Source organism: Lepisosteus oculatus, chromosome 20 (genome assembly GCF_040954835.1).
Source record: "Lepisosteus oculatus isolate fLepOcu1 chromosome 20, fLepOcu1.hap2, whole genome shotgun sequence".
NCBI classification, from domain to species: domain Eukaryota; kingdom Metazoa; phylum Chordata; class Actinopteri; order Semionotiformes; family Lepisosteidae; genus Lepisosteus; species Lepisosteus oculatus.
The window spans coordinates 2,185,002-2,206,282 of record NC_090715.1 but is presented as its reverse complement, the minus strand read 5'-3'; the positions used below and the strand labels follow the sequence as shown (position 1 = coordinate 2,206,282).

The 21,281-nt window shown below is 44.7% G+C and overlaps 1 protein-coding gene across 4 annotated transcripts; it reads right to left on the bottom strand.

Annotated features, from left to right (window-relative positions):
* Positions 1–526: 526 nt before the first annotated feature.
* Positions 527–21,276, bottom strand: cyld (cylindromatosis (turban tumor syndrome)). 4 transcript variants are annotated; one of them, XM_015368455.2, is made up of 17 exons: positions 21,186–21,276; positions 15,347–16,042; positions 13,995–14,315; positions 12,801–12,906; positions 12,006–12,110; positions 10,435–10,551; positions 7,784–8,184; positions 7,488–7,653; positions 7,057–7,198; positions 6,544–6,666; positions 6,062–6,153; positions 5,778–5,844; positions 5,176–5,308; positions 4,761–4,869; positions 4,504–4,622; positions 3,541–3,754; positions 527–3,180 (listed from the first exon to the last, which is right to left on the bottom strand). In XM_015368455.2, the coding sequence occupies exons 2-17, from the start codon at positions 15,836–15,838 to the stop codon at positions 2,996–2,998; spliced, it is 2,892 nt and encodes a 963-aa protein (XP_015223941.1). In that variant the 5' UTR covers positions 15,839–16,042; positions 21,186–21,276; the 3' UTR covers positions 527–2,995. The 4 variants fall into 4 exon arrangements, with proteins under 4 accessions (XP_015223941.1, XP_006641476.1, XP_015223943.1 ...); XM_006641413.3 differs by having other exon boundaries at positions 7,784–8,148; XM_015368457.2 differs by lacking the exon at positions 10,435–10,551.
* Positions 21,277–21,281: the final 5 nt, after the last annotated feature.

The following is a 21,281-nucleotide window of genomic DNA, read 5'->3' as shown; positions in this document are numbered from 1 at the left end:
AGTGCTCTCCACAGACCCTCCAGCCCAAGCAGTCTCCTCTGCACTGATCAGACACACCACCAGAAACAGCAGGAGTCTCGCTACTGATACAGTCTTTGCACTTAGGATTTATGCACATTCTTCCCCGACGAATGTTGCCAAACAAAAATGCCATTCAGAAATGATTCCCAAAAACAAATGCTTTAATTTCAGCTAGCAAACCTCCATCCTGTATTACACTTCCTGGTGTTGCAGATGCCGAGATCGGTTTGCCTTTGGGGAATCCCATCTGTCCTCTCACATCACCAAATGGTGAGGCGCTGAGGGGTCACGGGACTGAACCTGTGAGCTCTTCTCCGCGCTCCAGCAGTGCTGCCATGCTAATGGGACATACAGTTTGTGACAGGTATGCATATCACGGTTTTAGCCTCCAGTTCACAAAGCACAGTGTTACCTGAGAGCATGCTGTCAAATGTGTCAAGTCGCCAAGCAGCAGTCAGTCAATCAGTCAGTCAGTCTCCAGGCAATTCAACTGAATCAAAAATGCTTTCTTTCAAAAATGGGGTTTAATTCAGTTAATGTTTAAGAACAGCACTGAGAGAGACATCTAAATTAACAGTGTACATTTAAAATTGTACAGATACACAAGACACTCCTCTGCAGCTCACCGAGAAGCTGTAAGATCACTCTGTCCCTTGTATTTACAGGTGACAAACATGATGCTACACAGTCGTTTACACAATAATCGGTTTTACAGTTACATCACATTGAAGGTCGAAGGAACCCATGAAGATAATTTCAAGACAAAAGTCCTCACCACCTTACAAACATCTGCACTGCTCTCCTTCCTAACCACAGACAGCAGTTTAGGTTCTCCATAATTACTTTAAAAAGACATGGTCTGCTATATATCTATCCTTTGCCCCCTTTAGTGGGAGCTCATTTTCAAGTGTCCCTTTTTCCTATGTAAAATGCATATTTTAAATACTACACAAAAAAAAGCTGCAGACTCCCAGGATCCAAATTTACTGCATAGGCCCTCAACACTCAACAGTACGTGGACTAATGGTTCTGTAATTTATTTTCTTATGCACGTAGGGGTGTTAGCAGAGGTATCTGTGACATCACAGTGGGGAAAAACTAAATTCATAAACGAAGGTCTGCCACTATTGCAGAACACTGGTTTCCAATGTGTGCTGGAAATAGGCTGTGGTGGTTCAGGACTCATCGTCTCTGCTTTAAATGTGGCAAATAATAATCAGGACTGTGAGGCATTTCCTGTTTTCTGTGCTATACGCTCTGCTGAGGATAACCCTTCCGTTATTTTAAGGCTATATTTATCAAGGAAGAATGCACTCTGTATAATTATATTCAAGCACATTAATTAAGCCTCATACTTTGGTCTGAGTTGTTTACTTGTTTGTACTCCCTTAATATGGTATTATTGTTACCTGCTTAATTAGTTTGCAATGATAGCACCACACTAACCACTTGAATGCCAACCGTAATTTTATGCTATTTATCCCATACTGTAGATTGCCTCTTGTGGATGAGTTTTCTGTGAACAGAAATATTGTTTCAAACTTCCGTTCTTAATGAGCTTGAAATGCATTCAGAGCCATAGCACACTGCAGCAATATAAACACTTAACATGTTTATAACACATGTGGCACATATGTGTATCATAACACACATATAATAAATATCATAACCTAACACATATTGAACCTTAATTCTACATTCATGTTGTTACAAAAAAAATGACCTACATACAAATGTAAGGATCTAAAGTAACAAATATGGTAAGGGGAAAATGCTGTCTTTATATTTGGGACCAGTTAAATAGTGGAACCCCTTATTTCTTCTGGGAATAAGGTCCTAATTTCCTTTCTAAACTTTAGCTTGATCCAGCTAAACCAAGCTGGACTCTTAATTAAGAGTGGTATTAAGGAGTAAACAGAGCAGTAATGTAGATCTTGTCATAGACAATTTTCTTTTTATAAATTCCTAGTCTTTGATCTTTCATGGGCTGGCAGGTGCCCACTGTCGTCCTCGTTTGCATTTTATCTTTCTTATCATAACGTAATGGTTCAGCCCTAAAATCTGTGAACAGTGCATTGACCAAACAATCATAATATATAGATTCTGCTTCTATTAAAAAAATAGCAGGAATAAATTTCCATCTTTAAAGTTTAAATTAATTTTTGCAGTGCCGTCATCTCACTCTTACTTCATACACCTGCTTTTTAACCAATGCCCCCTCGCCCCACGGCTTGATCAGGGATAAAAAGAACATGAGCACCTCCCTCTGCTGGCTCTCCAGCTGTTCTCTCCCACACAGCTGTTCCCTGCACTCCCACCTCTGCACCACACCTGGAGTGCTCATCACTTCCATATTGCACATCGTAGGCTCACACACACCTACACTGCTACTGGAGTTAGACAAATGGGAAAAAGTCTTTATATTCTTCAGCCAATGGTTTTATTTTTTTTTTTAAAAAAAAAAGCTTCCCCACCCTCACCCTGCTAAAAACAAAGAAACAAAACAACAAAAAACACCCTTTGGAAGTGTTATCAAAAGCTTTCGATGTGGCCTTGCAGTTCAAAGTTCACACCCTGCCCAATTCGCCAGCGACCTTGTGGTGGGATGAGACCCGCCGAGAGAGCAAAGCGACGCTTACTCGTTTCCCATTAGGTCCGTTTTTTTTTTATTCCACCAGTGCGAATACTCATTAGCCTCCTAAACATGCTTTGCTTGCAGCAGCCTGGAGTGAAGCCACTTCCTGACGCTTCCATGAACAGATGCAGTACTGCTGCTGCTCTGCGAGACGAGAAATCTACAAATCACATTTTTTCTGTTCGCCACAGATTAAAAACACGAAAACGCCACTTGGAACAGATGCGCAGTGCACTAGGCTTGCCATCCGGGGCTTTTTGTAAGTACTTGCGAGCTGTTGCTGAGGTCAGGGCGGCGGCGCCAGTGGGGTCTGCGCGTCGCGGGCGGAAGTAGGGTGCTCTATTTGTACAGGCTCATGGTGGGGCTCTGGTACATGCACATGTAGGCATCGCATAGCAGCCTGCGCGCAAACCCCTGGATGCTCTTGGGGTCCAGAGCATGGAGCTCCTCCGGGCTCATCTTCAGGTATGCACCCACCTCTGGGCAGGGCGTCACCTGTGGGATATTGAAGCCATTCTGCCCTCCTGGGTGGAAGAGAGAGAGAGACGTTTATTGAGACCCCACAACTCCATCTAAAAAAAAAGCTTTTTCTCCCTTTATTGTCTTAGATGCTACAATCCAATTCTTAAACAGGACAGGGATTTTGCGACATTAGAAATACGGCTGGTTACTTCTTCAGAAATTTCTAATTGACTATAAAGCTGCAACACTGATTACTGCATATGTTGTGCTTCTTAAAACAGCCTCCTCTTTCTAAACACTTCTGTATCACACCTTGTTTTTTGTTGCCTTTTTGAAGGGCTGGGAATAAAATAATGAACATAAAGCCAAACTTTTTTTTTTGCTACTGGCGTCTACAGAGCACGGATCTCGGTCACACGTACCGTCACGGTCAGCCATACTGTCGAAGAAGAGCCAAGCAGAGTCGGCGGCGCCGTACTTGACAAAGGCCACGTAGTGACTGGTCTCGATGCAGAGCACAGCAAACAGCTCCATCCTCTGCCGGGGGAAGCCCCCCTGCCGGCCCCCCTCCTGCAGCTCCTTGGGCACAGACAGCGCCCCCTGCCGGTGGGATCTGCGCCGCGGGTGGAGGTGCACCTGCCACACACGTAAACTACTGCTTACTGAACACGTCCGGCCAGGCAATGGGCATGCAGAACTGCACGACGCCTGGCACCTGCTGCCCATTCACACAGGGCAGCAAGACACCTACACTATCCTCGCCTGATCCAACTTGTATCGTTTAATCATTCAAAGCAAAAGACACATTGGTGACATTTTTTTTTTATAACAAACATTCTCTATACAAGAAACCAAACTAATATGCATTGGCTCCACAAACTCAAAATCTCTAAGAATGTCAAGTGAGGTGAGGAAAGTAGCTGAAATCCTTCAGTGCCTCAAAGCATAAAGAGCATTTGTTGTGCAAGGTTGCCACCAGGTGGGCATATCTGGTATAGCAGACTGGTATTGAAAAATACAAATTAAATATTACCCAATAATGCTAACTGGTAGGATCTCCAGCTGATGTTAAAAGTTCTACCTCAAGGTTTGGGAACCTAGTTTACCTAGGTAAACTAATGACCCTCAATATAAAGAGTACTTCTTTTTAACCCTTCTTTAAGCCTTAAGCTTCCAGTAAACAGTCACCAAGCAACTGTGAAAGTTAACTGGTGCACAACTCCAGTCCTTAAAGGATCAACCAGTGAAGATCTGTGAAACGTGTTATGCTAAGCTGGCAGTTTTATTCAGTAAGTATGCTATGAGCTCTGGTGGGTATAAAAAGCTAAAGACCCTATAGCACTCAAGACTGCAGTTCAGCATTACTGCCATAAAACCGCACTCACCTGCATGTTGCACTTCTCACAAAACTGCTTGATCTTCCCAGCTGTGATGTCAGGGTCTTCGTAGCACTCTCTGCACTCAAAGAAGGCCAGACCCCCACAGATTCGGCATTCCCGAGGAGCTGGAACACAAGATGCCCCTTCCTCTGGTCAGTGTGTCCCGTCAGCCACACCACCAAACAGACAGGCCCCGTTACAGGCCACTACACGCACCACAGCAGGTACCGACAGCAACGTCTAAGGCGGAAAATAATACTCACTGTCTTCAAGCAAATCAGTGATGTTGAGTTCCAGAGAGGGAAAGATTTTGTTGAACATCTTAAAATCTTTCCCAAACCGAGGCATCTGAATAATAAGGCAGGATGGGGCCTGGGGAGAACAGAATGTGGTAAGCAGCCCATTTATTTTGCATTTCAGATATTTAACTCCTGTTACATTTTCTTGCTGCATGGCAGCACGTGCCCTGCCCAACATGGTGACCCCAGCCAAGTGATAATAATCAAGGTGCCAAGAAATGGTTTTCAGCCATGCGCAGGTCCCAGTGCATTAATTCTTAAAGGCTGTCGCTCAGGATGAGATCTCTTTCAAGATTAGTGCCGAGTCACTGGACCCTGCCTGAATATATAGATTTCATCTGAAGCCACAGTCACATGCAGGAAGGCGCATCTCCCTTACCTCAGCAAATTTGAGATCACTGTTAATGAAGGACCACTCCAGCAGCTGCTGGCTCGTGGGGACTCCCACCTTCTCGTTCTTTTCCATGAAGATCTGGTAGAAGTAGCAGTCCTGGACCTTCTGTCCTGCAGACCTATACACATAAAAGGCGAAAGAGGAGGAGGGCTGTACTGTTGTGTCTTTCTTATCCTCTCTCACAGACACATCGTGGCAAGATGGTGCAGTGTACTGGCGTATCGCACCCTACTGTGGTTAATTCCTTTATTTTAACAAGCACGTCAAAGGAGAACACTCCCATTTCTGGGCACTGAGGGCATTTTGAGTGAAGGATGAAAAGTACATAGAGTAGCTGCCCATCCAGGATTTGAACCCACAACCTTCTAGGTCCAGAGCTCTAACAACTACTGCACGCTGCTGACAATTCCTCCGTTCTGCCATTTAACTTTTGACAGATACTGTACAAGCAAAATGTTTTGAGTTTGCATGTGATGCACGTACGGAAACATTCATTCACCTACATGGATATATTTTCCCCCAAACGTTAGAAATAAAATAAGTATCCTGCAAAGTCATAGAACCGTTCACCTTTTTTCTGTACCTACCTCAATCGCAGCAAGGGGTCGACTCTTAAAATGTGATGAAACAGGATAATGAGAAATTCCTCAGGATCTGCACGGCGACAGCAAAATGTTGTGATTTTAAAAATAAATATATATATAAATACAATGCAGTATAAGCGTTTATAGCTACTTGTTTTCTTCAGATTCGCAAATAAAAATCCGGTATCGATTTCCAGTAAAGTGAAGAAATAACGAGTTACCAACAGCTTATATAAAAGACCATTAAAATGCACTGTCACAGTGGAAACGACAGCTGTGCCACTCACCTTTCTCCTCGGACGTGAACCCAGAAGCAGCCTCCACCTTCTCCAGGATCCTCCGTAGCTTCATCACTTTAGTGGCACACACATAGCCGTGTCTGAGGACCGCCAAGGGAAGAGGAGAGTTATACCAAGCTGGTCTGTGGAAGTGCCGTCTTCCTTGTTAGTCTGCTGAAGTGTTCTCTGTGAATCAGCTGGCGTGTGGAGTGCAGGAATTTAAATGACGCGACTGTGTGATCGCTGGTGTGATATTACACAAGATGTTCTTGTTGGCAAAACTCTATTTAGCATGCCCCCATAGACCTTTACATTACAACTGGATCTGCACGTTTACTGCAAAGTTTCTAAAAAACCTTGCATGTACTTAGAAACACACCACACTAAGATTGGCTGCAGACACACCTAAGAGTTTAGTGGAGGCATGGCATGAGTTCCACTTGCATTGTAGAGTTTAATGCATTTGATGTTGGTCCTCCAGTAACACTCACATGCGCAGAGGGTTGACTATCTCAGTGCGCAGCAATTCCTGAGTCTCTCTGTAGTACTCCACATCACTCTTGGCCCGAGGTCTCAGCAGTACAGTGTCCAACACTGAGCTGAAGGCAAACAGGCTGTAAAGGGCAACAAAGGTGTTAACCAAGACCACGTGGTAGAACAGCAGAGCTTCAGAAGCCTCATGTGTACAGGCATAGAGCCTAACCTAAACATGCCTTCCAAAACACAGCGCCACAGCAGTGCACTCTGTGGAGGCCAATATCTGCATTGAGCCCACCATCAATACCTCATTGAGTCATTGGTTCATTGTGATCAAATAACAAGGTAATGTCATCAAGCTAATAACATTTGTTTAAAAAGGTAAAAAACCAGCTTAAAGAGACCGTAAAGCCAGTCGCATCAGGTATGCCCTACATCCACGTATGTATATATACTACACCTGTAAAATTGATCCCTACATTTTACTGCACTGCACGTCTGTCATCGTTGTCCGGCTGCATGCTCACCAGAAGAGCGTGGAGTCTAGGTAGCAGGAGTTGTAATGGCCCTGAATCCCCTTCTTCTTGCCAATCATGACCTCCAGCCCCTCGTTCTCTGTGCGAGGAGGCGTGTTCTCGTGCACCACCTCGCTCAGGTACCCTCCGAAGGCTGCAGACACATGACATCACGTCAGCAACGCCTGCTCTTTTTTCCAGAGCTCTGCTAATTCGCCTACTGCACAACACCCAGCTATAGCCTCTACGCGACCGTACGAGAGCCATTTGAATGCTGATCCGGCATGACAGTGGTAGGCCACTGATTTCAGGAATTCCTTGGAACAGCAAAGAGAACCAGCTGCAACCTGTGTGGATGGTTTGTTCCTGGTAACCAGGTATCCTTGGGCCCTGGAGTGTGTGATGGAGCTGAAGAAAGGATGGTAGCACTGGAACGTATTTACCTATGGAGTTGCAGCGCTCGATGGGGTTGGTGTTATGGGGCTGCGCTGGGAAGCGGGAGTCCGGCCTGCAGCTCTTCAGCTTGACGAACAGGGCTTTCTTGGGCGGGCAGGTGAAGTAGCGAGTCCCCTTGAAGGTGCCGTCTGTACAGCCAGGGCACTCCTCCTCCTGGGACAGAGCAACACCGTGACCAAAGAGAAGCTCAGCAGCGAGACCCGCCCGCCTCCCGTTCCTCCCTCCCCTTCGGCAACCATCCCAGCGCCGAGGCTGGCGGTAGCACGATTCGAACTCTTCTCACCAGTTCTAGGCCGGCCAGGGGCTCCAGCAGTCCGGGCGGCTGCCCCACCCAGCGGATCACCCCACACAGGGGCGGGTTGTCCTTCACCTCCACCAGCGAGCCCACCTCCAGCCCGTACTGGTTGCGGAGGGGCGCCGGGACAGGCTGCAGGTCGGGCAGATCCCCCATGACCGACTGGACGGACAGGGACAGCGGGCTGTGGCTGATGCTGCCGTTGGAGCCGCTCTTCCTGTTCAGGCTGAAGGGCAGCGAGTGGAACTTGTTGTCGCCGGGCAGCGAGGGGGCGGGCGGGGCCCGCGAGGGCGGAGGGGACTGACTGAACTCGGGGGGCGCGTCCATGAGCGACTTCGCGGGGTCCCCCCCCACTGCGGAGTGACGGGCAGAAAACAAGAGACGGGCACCTTTCAGAGCCAATAGAAAAAAAAACACCAATGCCTGTATAACTGAGAACAATCTACTGCCTTCAACAGCATGAACACGGGATGGAGTCTGGCAAACGTCTCTATCCAGGAGACTTAGACTTTACAACACAAGCATGTTATCAATAATGGAATAGACTTTTCACAGGGAACTGTAAAAAGTCCTGACATGCAGCAGTTCCACTGAAAAAAAGTGCAGGATGCAGTATTAAACCTAAAACGATGACACGTTTTGCACTAACAGACAACAAGATGGCAATTTGGAATGCTTCAGAAAGGAAATTATATATAACCCTGACAAATGCATGAAGAACACATGCTATGCTCTCTAACATGGGCTTTGATCTATTCAAGCCGACTGTTGTAATGTGAAAAAGGCCTAAGCTAACCAGTATTATATTTTTAGTCTGATGTGGGAAGGTCAGAATGGTACCAGCATATTTATTTTTAACAACAATTTAATTATATTCTCCTCTTTTATATTTCCGTTGTACCAAGCTCACTTTAAAAATGGAAGGAAGGGTGTCACCTAGTATAGGAGCACCAATAAATGTTTTTATAAAACATAAATATAAACATCACTGAATTCCTATTTCCTTTTAAAAGCAATTTAACCATATATTTATCTTTTCTTCCTAGTAGGCAAGTATTCTTTCAGTTTTAATTTATTTGTTTTTCCCTCTCATCACAGGCACAGGGAAGCCAATTATATTGCTTTTGCATAGCACGATGATAAACTCATGTTGCAGGTAGGAGCCAAAATTTGGAATGTTAAAAAATCCGCCACCCCTCAAGAAAGGTGTTGGGCCTGTAAGGACAAGATCAGAATAACAGTGATGCACACTTAAAGCACATACACAAGTTCAAAACGAGCATTTTTTAAATCAACACAAAGCAAAGCCTTTCCCATGATGTGAATGGACACAGAAACACAATCACACATGGAGATAGAGGAGGGGGTCAGTAGTGACAGCACAACACTCACAAAACACACTCGTAAGCACGCAAGGCAGATAATCACAGGAATCGGATTCCTAAAGCCGGTCTGGCTGAACTGTTAACATTTATGACCATAGTATTTTGATATTTGAATGCAGTTTTGTTCAATTCTGTTGAGGGTAAAAGAGGGTTACTGAAAAACTCTGAAAGTGTCGGAGGGATCAGTTAGGATCAGTTCCCCCTGCTCCTTCTCTATAACACGGAGCTGCTGCTGCTACTCCAGGGTTGATATGACTGACAAGACAACTGAACCACAGGAGTTCTTTCTGCTCGTACGTCACCTTAACTGTACAGCAGCCCTTTCAGTTAGCAAACCTAACCATCCTAACACGACGCCATCTTCCAAACAGAAATCAAAGATTTTTCCCTGAATGGAATCTCTGGAGAAGAACCTCAACCTGCCCTACAGCTGCATTAGCAAAGACTTCATTTCCATCCAGAGTCTCATACCATTTTAACCCTTCAACACAAATGCTGGTATAGACCATTCTCTTCTGCACCATGTTTTCCAAGTAAATAAATACATCCCTGTAACAGCATCAGAAAAAAACCCTAAATTAAAAAAGGCAAAGAGACCTTTTCATCCCTACATTCACTATTTTTCCATTCTTAAAGGAAGCATTAAGAATATCTAACAGTCTTTTAAAGAATACATCCGATAATGCCTGGTAATGAACTTGTTAACTGTACAAATAGAATCCTGTCCAATTTCAAACCCCACTGAATAATTCCAGCTTTTGGCAAAAAACACAATCAGTCAACTGTTTAGTCTCAGATAAAACAAACATATAACTGTATTTACACATTCATCATTTTCCAGAACATTATTAAAAGCCTTTTGTGAGCTAATACAGACCGAAGCATGCAGTCATGCACATGGAATTCTAAACTAAATGATAACGGGGCAGTGCTGTGGACACAAGATCTTGTTAGCAGGTCATTTCTTCACATTACTGGAAATCAATACCAGATTTTTATTTGTAACTCTGAAGAAAACAAGTAGCTGTTAACACATTGTTACAAAAAGAAAAATGTTACTGCATTCCAAATAAGCTCTTACGCCTTCTAATATTATTCAAATAAGGAGAAGAAAGGCAGTGTATGCAACTAGACCATGAACAATTAATGCTTAACTTTAAGGTTATAGATAGTACGTGTTGGTAAAGAGTGTAAAAGCATAGCCTGCTATCAAGATAGCCTGTGCCTGAGAACCGTGCACACACTCTGTATTACCTTCATCAATGTACCATGTGCTTTTTGATTTGGATTGTGGAGGATGGTCAACAGAGCTGCCATTTAAAGTGTAATAAAATTCAGACCTGCTTCTATTTCCACTCTGGGGACCTAGTCCTGTAGATGACAAAGTTCAATAAAAAAAGAAAGTGAATAATGATATGCCCCTATTTTTTTGTTTTTTATTAAAATGAAAGCCGTACTGCATTTACAGTGCTTCCATTGGCTGTGAAAGAATACAAGTTGCATCAGTAATTTTACTGTTCTCAAGAGCATAACTCCTCCACTAGCCTGTGCATCATCACTGGTTTCATAGTCTAACAAGCAGAGGACAACAGTGAATAAAAAAAAACAGCACAAACTGATCTAACCTCAAGCCATGCTTGATGATTGCACCAGCCTCTGGGATTCATGATTGGCTCTAGAATCGGTAGGACTGAAATCTCCAGTTTCTCCTTAAAGGGATTTTCAGCCATAGTATATTGGAGGACATTGATGAGGGAAAACATTCTACATTTAGATAAAGTGCGCAAAAAAGAACACATAACGTATAATGTAACAAAGAAGAATCATTTAGCACTACTGCAATTCTCTGGCATTGGTGCATACATACCATGGTTTCAGCAATATGGCATTGAAAGATCACCTTCTCTCCTGTGCTATAGACTTGTAATGCTAAACACAGTAAGGCAAGAGCCGCGCACGCTGCCCATTCCAATAGACACCACTCAGCAGCTGGTTACAGTGGAGATCGGACATGGGAGCGCCGTGTCAATCAGCCTTCTGGATTGGACAGGAAAATGAGCACAGGCAGCAAAAGCAACACAGGCCAAGGCAGAACAGAGGGGCAGGGGCAGAGGAGAAGTAGCTTAGGGATCAGTTTTCTTTAACGGTTTAACTGCACACTTAAGAAAATTCAATATCCATTTACCCATTTTTGTAACAGTGCAATAGCCCCAACAGGCAAGATGGGACAATTGCTCCATGATCCTCTTTTGCTTGCAACTGTCCTTATGTTCTTTACACAAAGCAGCTTACGATACAATAAAACCTTTTCATAACACATTTTGTTTTACAATAGTTCCACTTCCTTTATTAATAGATCTGTGAAGTTTAAATGCTGGCAATTTACTGCAAATCACTGCTCAATATTAAAACAGAGCCAGGTGCAGAAATCGATACATGCAGGAACACTCATACTCTTCTGCAAACACCAATCTATGGAGCATTTAAAAATATACTGTGGATATTTTTAATGGTAACAGAAAGAACATGCTTTAATTATTTATGCTAATAAGCATGGTGTAATATAGCAGAAGCAGCACATAGGCTCATATTATGTGAAAGAAATAATTTATTAATGCAGCAAGTTTCACATTCGGTAGCTGCACATGTTCAGAGAGAGGAAAGATCAGTACTGCATCATGCCCCCAGCTCTGCTAAACATATCTTGGTTATTTCATCACAAAAACCAGAAGCTCTAGCTGGAAGTTTTCTACCTCCTGTGCAGAGTTGACAGGATAACTGTTAGAATTCAGACCTTCAGCATGCTGAACGGCTTCACTCAGTACCTTTAGTCTTTGGCTTGTTTTGGCCGGAGATGGACTTGTCACTGCCCCCACCGCCTCTTGGCGCAAAGCTGTGCTTCTGCAGGCGCTGCTCCTGCATGGGGAACTCTGCAACCACGCACAGAGAAACATTACAAAGACAGCAGGGCACCACACACGCCAAACACGCAGCACACTTAATTCCTGTCAGTCAGTGAATGACTGCACTCTTTTAGCGCTCGTAAATACTAAAAGAAAAGAACAGGAAAGGTAGAGTATCTTTCAGGTGTATCGGTGCTGCACCTGAGCTCAGTAAAACTTGTGTAGTGTGAAATTTAACAACGTGCTTTTTTAAATCGGGAGACATTTCTTTTACTTCAGAAATATCAAGCTTTACTTTAAACAAACATGCATTCAAACAATCTGCGCAATAAGAAAAACTGAAAGCAAAGGAGTTGTTCTCTTTTAGTGTTTCAAGAAATGAACTGAAAAAACACCAGCCAACAATCATGCTACACAAAAGCAACACAGTAATGCATTCTACTCTGAGAAACACACTTAAATAGAGTCTCGGTAAACATGTCACTGATGAGGACATAAAATCACCAGCAGAGATTAATTAAAAACAAGAAAAGTCGTAGCCTGACTTTCTCAAAAACAAGGCAGAAGACAAGGCTTTTCCCTATAAGGCGGAGAAGCAGCTGGACAGCTGACAAAGACAGTTCAAACAAAATAAAGCTTCATCATTGCTCAGGAATGCAGACTACTTTAGTTCTTACATTAAGTAATTAACAGAGAAAACAATAATAATATACGTACCTGGTATGACATCACTAATAGGGAGGAGAAGAGTGTGTTCCACGCTCGCAAAATCGCACAGAAGCTTCCCTTCAAAAATCCCGTCCCAGTTCCCTATAGGATTGTCCTGAAAGGGCGCAACACATCACGTTATTACTCCTGTAGCATGTCATTATCTCCCAAACAGGCACTTATATTCCTACCTCCGGATTTTTCAGGTCTGACCTCGGTCACTCCACCCAATGACAGATGGCTATGTTTTATTTTTCTCTCTTCTAATGACAGTGTGGAGGAAAAGAGCTCTTCAGCGTAATGCGTCTGTCTGGGGAGGACTGAGAGAAGAGTCCAGGCCGATTCCTGGACGGTACAGATACATCTTTAAAAGCCTTCCGTGTTTTACAGCACTGTGTTCTCCACTATGAGGGCTGAAAGGAAACTGGACCCTTCTTCAGCGGCTCCAGAACTGGCAGATGTCTACTCCTGGTGATCCCCTGTGACCCAGCCCATCGGTATCTATTCTGCCACCGGGCATGGCTCTGAAAACCAGACACTGCTTTGATCCTGGCTACGAGTAAAACCACACTTCTAAAGGCCAGATGTTGTTAATACTTCATTGTTGCTTTGATTTTTTTCCCCCCTTTCATCCGCATCCAGCAGAGTCAAATAAAAATGAATTATGCTCATTTAAAACTCAGAAAAGAAAGAGAATGATCATTTCCAGATGCCGGCATAGATCACCACTGTTCATGGACAGGTTGGCAGCCTAATGCATCCAACAAAACATGTTCCCAGAGTGGTAAACCTTTACAGTGGTGCTGTTACTTAGTCTAGGTATGTCATTTACCTATCCAGGAATATCTACTGCTTTTTAAGACTGGCAGAAGATGTAACATGTAATTTAAAAAATGATGGGAGCTTTAATTTTAGCTTCATAGGTGATCACGTCATGAGCTTCTTACTGTCCTCCCACACAGCGCTTTAACTCATGCAGACGAAATGAAAGAGAGAGGCTGAAGAATTATGACCCAGATGTCAGAAGCACCTTTAAGTCAGTCAGCAGTACCATCTATCTATGGGCACAATCTTTTAATCAATCCCAGCAACACGCCAGAGGGAAGGAATGTTCTGCACTGTTTATAGGAAAATAATCTGAAAGGGACCCCAGAAAGGACCATGTGGTTTATTGTCTCCCATCATCTCCCTCCTCATTCTCACCATATCCACTCCCATGTAGTAGCCCAGGTCCTCTTTCCCAGGCAGCAGGTCACAGAAGATGACAGTGCCACGCTCTGGGCCATCCCTGGTGTGAACCAGCACCCGAGAGCTGATGCCCAGTGGCGGGTAGTCGGAGTCCAAGGGATCCACCAGGGCCACGTGGTCCGTCTCCAGATCGACGTCCTCTTCCTCCTCCTCCTCCTCGTCCTCCCACAGCTCCAGCTTGTCCACGGCCACAAAGACCCCGCACTCGTCCTCGCAGCGGAAGAGCTGCTTGCCCTGGTAGGAGCCCTCCGTGAAGCCCTGGCCACGGCCTTCCTCCTGGGCAGAGGCATGGGGAAGAGGGCTTTGATTGTTGCTCTAGTGAGTCACACTAGATCCCCGTGCGGGATGAGCAGGAGGAAGAGGATGCAACATGTGGCGAATAGGCACGCAGACCACAGGCACTCAAGAGCTGGTTTATTCACTGCAGTGAATTTGCCCCGAGGGACAATACAGCCTGTGTGTTAAAGTCACATTACATAAAGCCAAATGCCACTGTAAATGCCTGAGAAGTATGAGGCAAAATAATGGAACAGTGGTGCTACGTCCTCAAACTCATACTGGAGCACCTTCATACTGACTTTCAAAGCTAAGCGTTTTTCACTGAAAGTAACTGAAGCTTTCGGGTTTAGGGAATGAAAAGTTTCACTCAAGCTGCCCCCAGTCAGTAGAAATGATGTTCTGGTGATGGCACTGCAATTGAGTGCCGATGGGTTTCACATCGTACCGGGTTCCGATTACCCAGTACATCGTGGCTTTCAAGTACATTCCTTGCGACAAAGGATGTTAACCTGTTTTACAAGAACGTTTCTCCCGGAAGTACACCGGAGGTATGGAAAGCATGGCAGAAAATGACAAAACCTTTTGTCTGTCTTTTTGGGTTCACGTTCATAACCCAGTTGCTATTTTCGTTTACAAACACAGGGGGGCTGGTTTTCCAAAACCAAACATCCTACCTCATTAACTCTTAAATCTCCATTACAACAAAGAATTAAAATGACTGCAATTAGCAAACAACGCAATTACAGCATTTACAAAATAATACGCACTTCACTGAACGCCGATTGACAGCTGGTCAGCGACACATTGGCAGACATTGAAGTTTGTGTTAACAGACCATGCGCCTCCATCACATGAAAGCCCTCTCTAATAATTCCCATGCTATGGATAGCATTGGAGATAGTTTTGCGTTATACCTAAGGAATGGAAGTATTAAAATAGATCCACATTTATCTGGGTACTCAGATCTGACAACAAATGCACGATCCCGATCAGCAGCGATAACGCTAATAAAACCAACCCCCTCTTACCAGTAGCTCCACTCCGAACCAGATTCCAGACAGGACGCTCTCTGGGATGAGGGGCCCCTTGAACCTCACCACCCCGGGCAGCCGGTCGTCCCCCGAGCGCAGCTGGACCCGGACTTTGGCGCCGCAGTCGATCTCGCGGACCCTGTCCAGACGGGGCTTGTTCCGGAACAGGCCGTAGCGCTCCTCGCAGTTGGTGATGGCGAACAGCAGCTCGGCCAGCTTCTCGTCCAGCTCCTGCACGTCCTTCTCGTCCATGCTCAGCACCACGTTGGTCTGGTCCAGGATGCGGAGGCTCCTCTTCCCCTTGGCGGTGGGCAGCGGCCGGCCCAGGCTGTTGCGCTCCACACAGGTCTGGCCGATGCTGCCCCGGGGGATCTTCAGCGTCTTCTGGGGGGGCTTCTCCAGCAGGCACTCCTGCACCACGACGTAGTAGCGCAGGTCCTCGCGGAAGCCGGCGCTGGGCTTCTCCTGACTCCACAGGCCCGAACTCATGGCGGCGAGGAGGAAACGCGGCTAGGCTTTGCGCATATTAACGCCGGGGACGCCCGCGGTGAAAGCCCAGGGGAAAGGAAATAACGACAAGACGAGAGAGCGGACAGCTCATGGGGCCGTTCCCTGGAGACACCGGTCTGCCCACATCTTTCTGCAGTCTGTCAGCATGGCTCTCGCTGACCGGAGTCCACATCCATTGGGATCCTTGGAAAGGAGGAGAGCAAACAAGGCAGCGTTACGTTGCTTTAAAAAAACATCATGTAGATCTTTAAAACATATGCCTTCCCGCTTGCTTCACTGCATTTTGTATATTAATGCAGATGGTTTGGAAAAAGTAAAAAATGACGGAAGAGACTGCTTATCTTGATGAGTGCTGAACAAAAATAATACATTAGGCTTTTACAATAAGTGATTGAAAAGCCTGAATTTTGCGACTGAAATTCTGAATAAATCATAGTCCCCAGCATTAATACTGTCTTTGTGTGAGAACATGTTACAGGATCAAGTGGGCAGGGAAGAGCTGGCAAGCCTGAAGGTTTTTATTCTAACTCTTAGCTAAATCGGATCAATACTGTTTTAATGGGACCAGTTTAAGTTTTTCTTAGATCTTTAGGTGCTGGCACTTTGCAGAGTCTGTGGTACACTGTCCTTGAGGACCAGGGGGCTGTTTAACAAAGCAGGTTTAACTAAATCAGGATTTTCTCAAGGTTGAACCCAATAATTGAAATCAGGAGTACTCCAGTTTCACAAAGGCAAACTCTGGTTTAGGTTATCCAGCTAAAGGAATTCAGGCTTAAACAATCTGACTAACTGAACCTTCACCCCACACTTCAGTAGGCACGGAGGGTTGAGTATTGAATCCTTCATCCAAGTCAGCGAAACCACAGCAAAGGAACATGCATCTTCATCCAGTGACCATGAATTATGGCTCTTTGGGGAAAACTATGAGGATAAAATCTGTTGTAACAGCGAGGAGCTACACTGTGTCCTCTGCAAAAGCCAAAGAAAATGCCAAGCAAAGAATCACCAATAAACTGAATGTGGAAGTTAATTATGAAATGCCTCAATATAATTCAAAACTATAAAAATTACACCTATGTGCAGTCCAGAGCACTTATTATATAAGAGAATGTTTAGATCAGGGTACATAGCAACAGGGAACAGAAACGAAATTTAAAGTGGATAGAATTCTATGCTAATAATTCCAGCAATTTCATGAAACCCCATTTTGATGGTACTCACTAATGTATGGCCAGGAAACGTTATGAATGCACGCAGAAGCTGTTTTAGCAGAAATAGCATTTTCCCTTTTCCTCATGGCAGGACACATTGAAGCACACCAAGCTGCCAACACAGTACAACACTGCACCAGTCGGAAGGAATCTCAGCCCTATGCACATTCAGGTTTCTTTTAACTCTGAGCCAGGACAAGCAGTATATGCAAGATCGTGAATATAAAGAATACCTGTCTGCTGAAACAATATCTTTCAAATCAAAATCATCAGTAAACTTTAAAGGGTTTTGACCATCTCTAAACTTTCATTCTCTCCATATAGCTCTAATGTCAACAGATTGCCTGAAGAAAAGTGACATTTTCTGCATGGGACCGGGATTGGGCAGTGAGTAAATCCCTTGTTGACATACAGTTAATCTTTGACTAGAAACAGGACACTTAATTCAAATTACTTCATGTTGTAAAACAAGCAATAAGCAAAATAAGAGTAATAAATCAGTAGACAATGTTAAGACTTGTTTGGTATTATCCAGCATACTTTTTATTCTCAGGGCATAGGTTATGACATGTCTCATTCCACTGTTAGCAGAGCAAGGTCCCTAACTGCTATCTGTTTTAAACACTACAGTCTGAATAATAAATTACAGGTAATGGGGATCACCTCCACCACCACCAATGTGCAGCCCCACCTGGATGATGTGACCCGTTATTGGCGGGGAGGAGAGCAGAGTAATGAAGCCAATTCATAGATGATTATTAGGAGGGCATGATTGGTAAGGGCCAATGGGAAATTTGGCCAGGACACCAGGATAATACCCCTACCGTTTTCAAGAGACGCCCTGGGATTTTTAATGACCACAGAGAGGCAGGACCTCAGTTTTACATCTCATCCGAAGGACGGTGCATTTTAACAGCATACTGTCCCCATCACTATATCGGGACATTAGGACCCACACAGACTGCAGGGTGAGCACCCCCTGCTGGCCTCTCTAACACCTCTTCCAGCAGCAACCTTAGTTTTTCCCAGGGGTCCCCCATCGAGGTGCTGGCCAGGCTCACACCTGCTTAGCTTCAGTGGGTTGCCAGTTGTGAGTTGCAGGGTGATATGGCTGCTGGCCACATGAATGCATGTATGCATTGCTCTGGAAGGTTCATCAGCTATCCTTTTTAAAAAAAATGCAGTGGAGCCTGATATGAGGTTAGTTTCTGAGCCCATAAACAATGAAACTGCAAAGTCTTAACAATGAAGATTCCTTTGGAATGTTTAGTTAAGACAATTGTGCCCAGCTGAAGAGAAAACCTTCAATAGCAACACCTAAAAAAAGACAAGGCACATCCAGGAAACAACAACCATTATGAATAAGTACAAACAGAACCTACGAACAAGATTACTATGTTAAGTAGGTTATTTTCACAGGTTAAAAAAAAAGTATATAAAACAACAATTAGAACTAACAATTACAGAATAGCTGGTTATTTTCAGAACAGTAATTTGGAAGTGTCAGCTGTATCAAACTTGACTCTGCTGCTGTAGCTTCAGCACCATGCAGGAGATCCAGGAAGAATCCTGGCTAAGCAATCCCAACCCTATCCAATAGCAGACGGCTAATTCCACAGAACAGCCTGGGGAATTTGTGTTGTTCTCGGACTTGCCTAGAGATGGGTAGTTTGCCATGTGTCCCCACATGCTGCACTGGGTGTTCGAAATGTCAGAAAAGCAGAACAGAGGCAGGTCCTCGCGGAAGCCAGCACTGGGCTTCTCCTGACTCCACAGGCCCGAACTCATGGCGGCGAGGAGGAAACGCGACTAGGCTTTGCGCATATTAACATCGGGGACGCCTGCTCTAACCGCCCGGGAGGTAACACTGAGAGGACTACTTCATGCCACTGGCATTACAGAGGTGTATAATAATCACATGCTCTGAAATAATGACCTCATCAGTTTAGAACTGTTTGGTATAATTTATGTTTTATTACTTAGAACAAAATTTCCCATTTTAGGGGCAAAAACACACTGATGTGCGACACCCATACAGCAGTGACAGTACAGCAGAAATGGAAAGACTGGGTGGATACTTTGTGTTGTTTAAACCCACTTAACACAACAGCACAGAGGGGCAATCTTCTTTGCACTTCAGAGAACACCTGTTGCTATATGTTGTAACCTAAAGATTCTCCATCAGAAAGCAACAATTTTTCAGAATTTTCATAGGTCTTGGTTCTCTAAGAAGAACACCAAATTCAAAAATGAAGATCTAAAGTACTGCCTGTGTGATCAGCTGATCGGACAATGGATTTCCCCCATGGCCTCAGAAACTCCGAGATGAAGCCACAGAAATGTTAAAAGGGCTAACAGGGAAATTCAGACTGAACCACACACTGCAGCTGTCCCACCCACACCACACAGCCCACACTGCAACCCATCATCAACCCACACTCTGCAGCATTATCCTACACAGCTCAAAAACTGCATTAATGATATTGGTGCACTGAGCATTACACTAAAACAAGTGAAATGGGACACCTCTGATCAGCACTTTGCTGCTGCAGAGAAAACTTACTTTTTTATTTCAACAAGTAAGTAGGTTCAGTGGTGTGTTTTGATTAGGAAAAACCTGGAGCTGGAAGAACACAAAAAAGTGAGTTTTAGTAGCTGTGAATCGAATTCTCCTCCGGTGCCATTTATTTCAAATGTAATTAATCACAGGCCTGAATTCCATCGCAGGATAATCTCAGCACACGGACTGTCAAGAGATCAGGGCCCAGCATCTCACCCACTATCAGGTACAATGTACAGCAGCATTAAACATGTTGCAGTGCAGTTGGCAGACTGTCTTTGAGCGGCTGTTCTTACTGTATGAGGGATATGCTTCTCTTGGTACTGTAATCTGCCAGCACGCTCTCCTGCATCAGTCTGGCACCCACGAGAAAACAAACAAGCGCTGCTCACAGTAGATGCTGACAATCATTCTCTTACAGTGCAAAGAATGGGCCTTTCACAACACAATAAAGATCTTTTTGTTTAACACCGCGTGCTAGCTGGTACATTGTCCTGAAAATCAAGCACTGCTCTGCTTTAGGCATTTGCCTACACACCTTACAATACTAGACCAATCCCTAGAAAACAATTGCAGGGTCCTTCTAACACTCTGCATGTCCTCAGCTCAGACAGCTAGAAGAAGTGCAGTTTGCAGATATAAATGACCTGTGATCATTCTCCACCTGACAGCAGGGAAGGGTGTCGTTCAGCATTCTTCATTAGCCAAGAGTCAAAGCACGTGCCAGCAGGCTGTGACAAAATACCAGCAATGGAGTTTCAGAAGGTCAAAATGTGACGAGCCGTGCCTGAGGCCTATGACATAGCTAGCTCCGATAGTCATGACAACAACCCCATGCTGTGTAAGTTATATAGTGACCATTATCCGATTCGTCCGGATGTCATAGGGTGGGGATGAAACAAGCGATTCCCCGTCGGAAAGAGGTCGGTTTCACTGATACTGTAAATTAGCAGTGACTGTCCTAGGCAAAGCGCGACACGTAGGGCTCGGACTTCATTAAGGAGCATTACTAGTTAACAGGCGGTACGAAATACAACAGTGACGTCATTTAAAGTAAGTCGACACGTTCCGACCCCATCCAGATAAATTCACCTCTCCCATCGCAACGCTGACCTCTGCGACATTACGTGTAACAAAGACATTCAGCTTCGGGCTTTATTCCCTCGGGAAAAACAGAGCCTTTCACAAATAACCGAGAGCCAAACCGGACTCGCCACATCAATGACAACTCGCCAGGGCATTTTTTTGACAAGCCGGCGCATCTCCGGTCGAAGTGACATCACCCCTCGCTGAGCCACTAAACGACACCAGAGAGAATGGTGTTTTTTCTTCTTTTTTTTTTTTAGAGGAAGTCCTGGATAGCCGCTGTATTGAGCCGATATTATTAGCTGTCCACTGGTTACTACATTATGTTTGCCGGGGAGTGTATCCGGGAAGAGTTGAGGGTTGGAATAGGTCCCAGAAACCAAAGCTACACGATGTGCTGAGATAGTGGTGCGGGTTGTAGACAGGATCAGCGGTCCGCTTTCACGCTTTGAAGCACTTCCAGCCTTACCTTAACTTCGCTGTCACCAGCTACCTGTTCTTCAGCCGGCACGGTTTTTTTTTTGACTGAACTGCTGTCACCAGGATCCAAAATATTGGTCGGGGT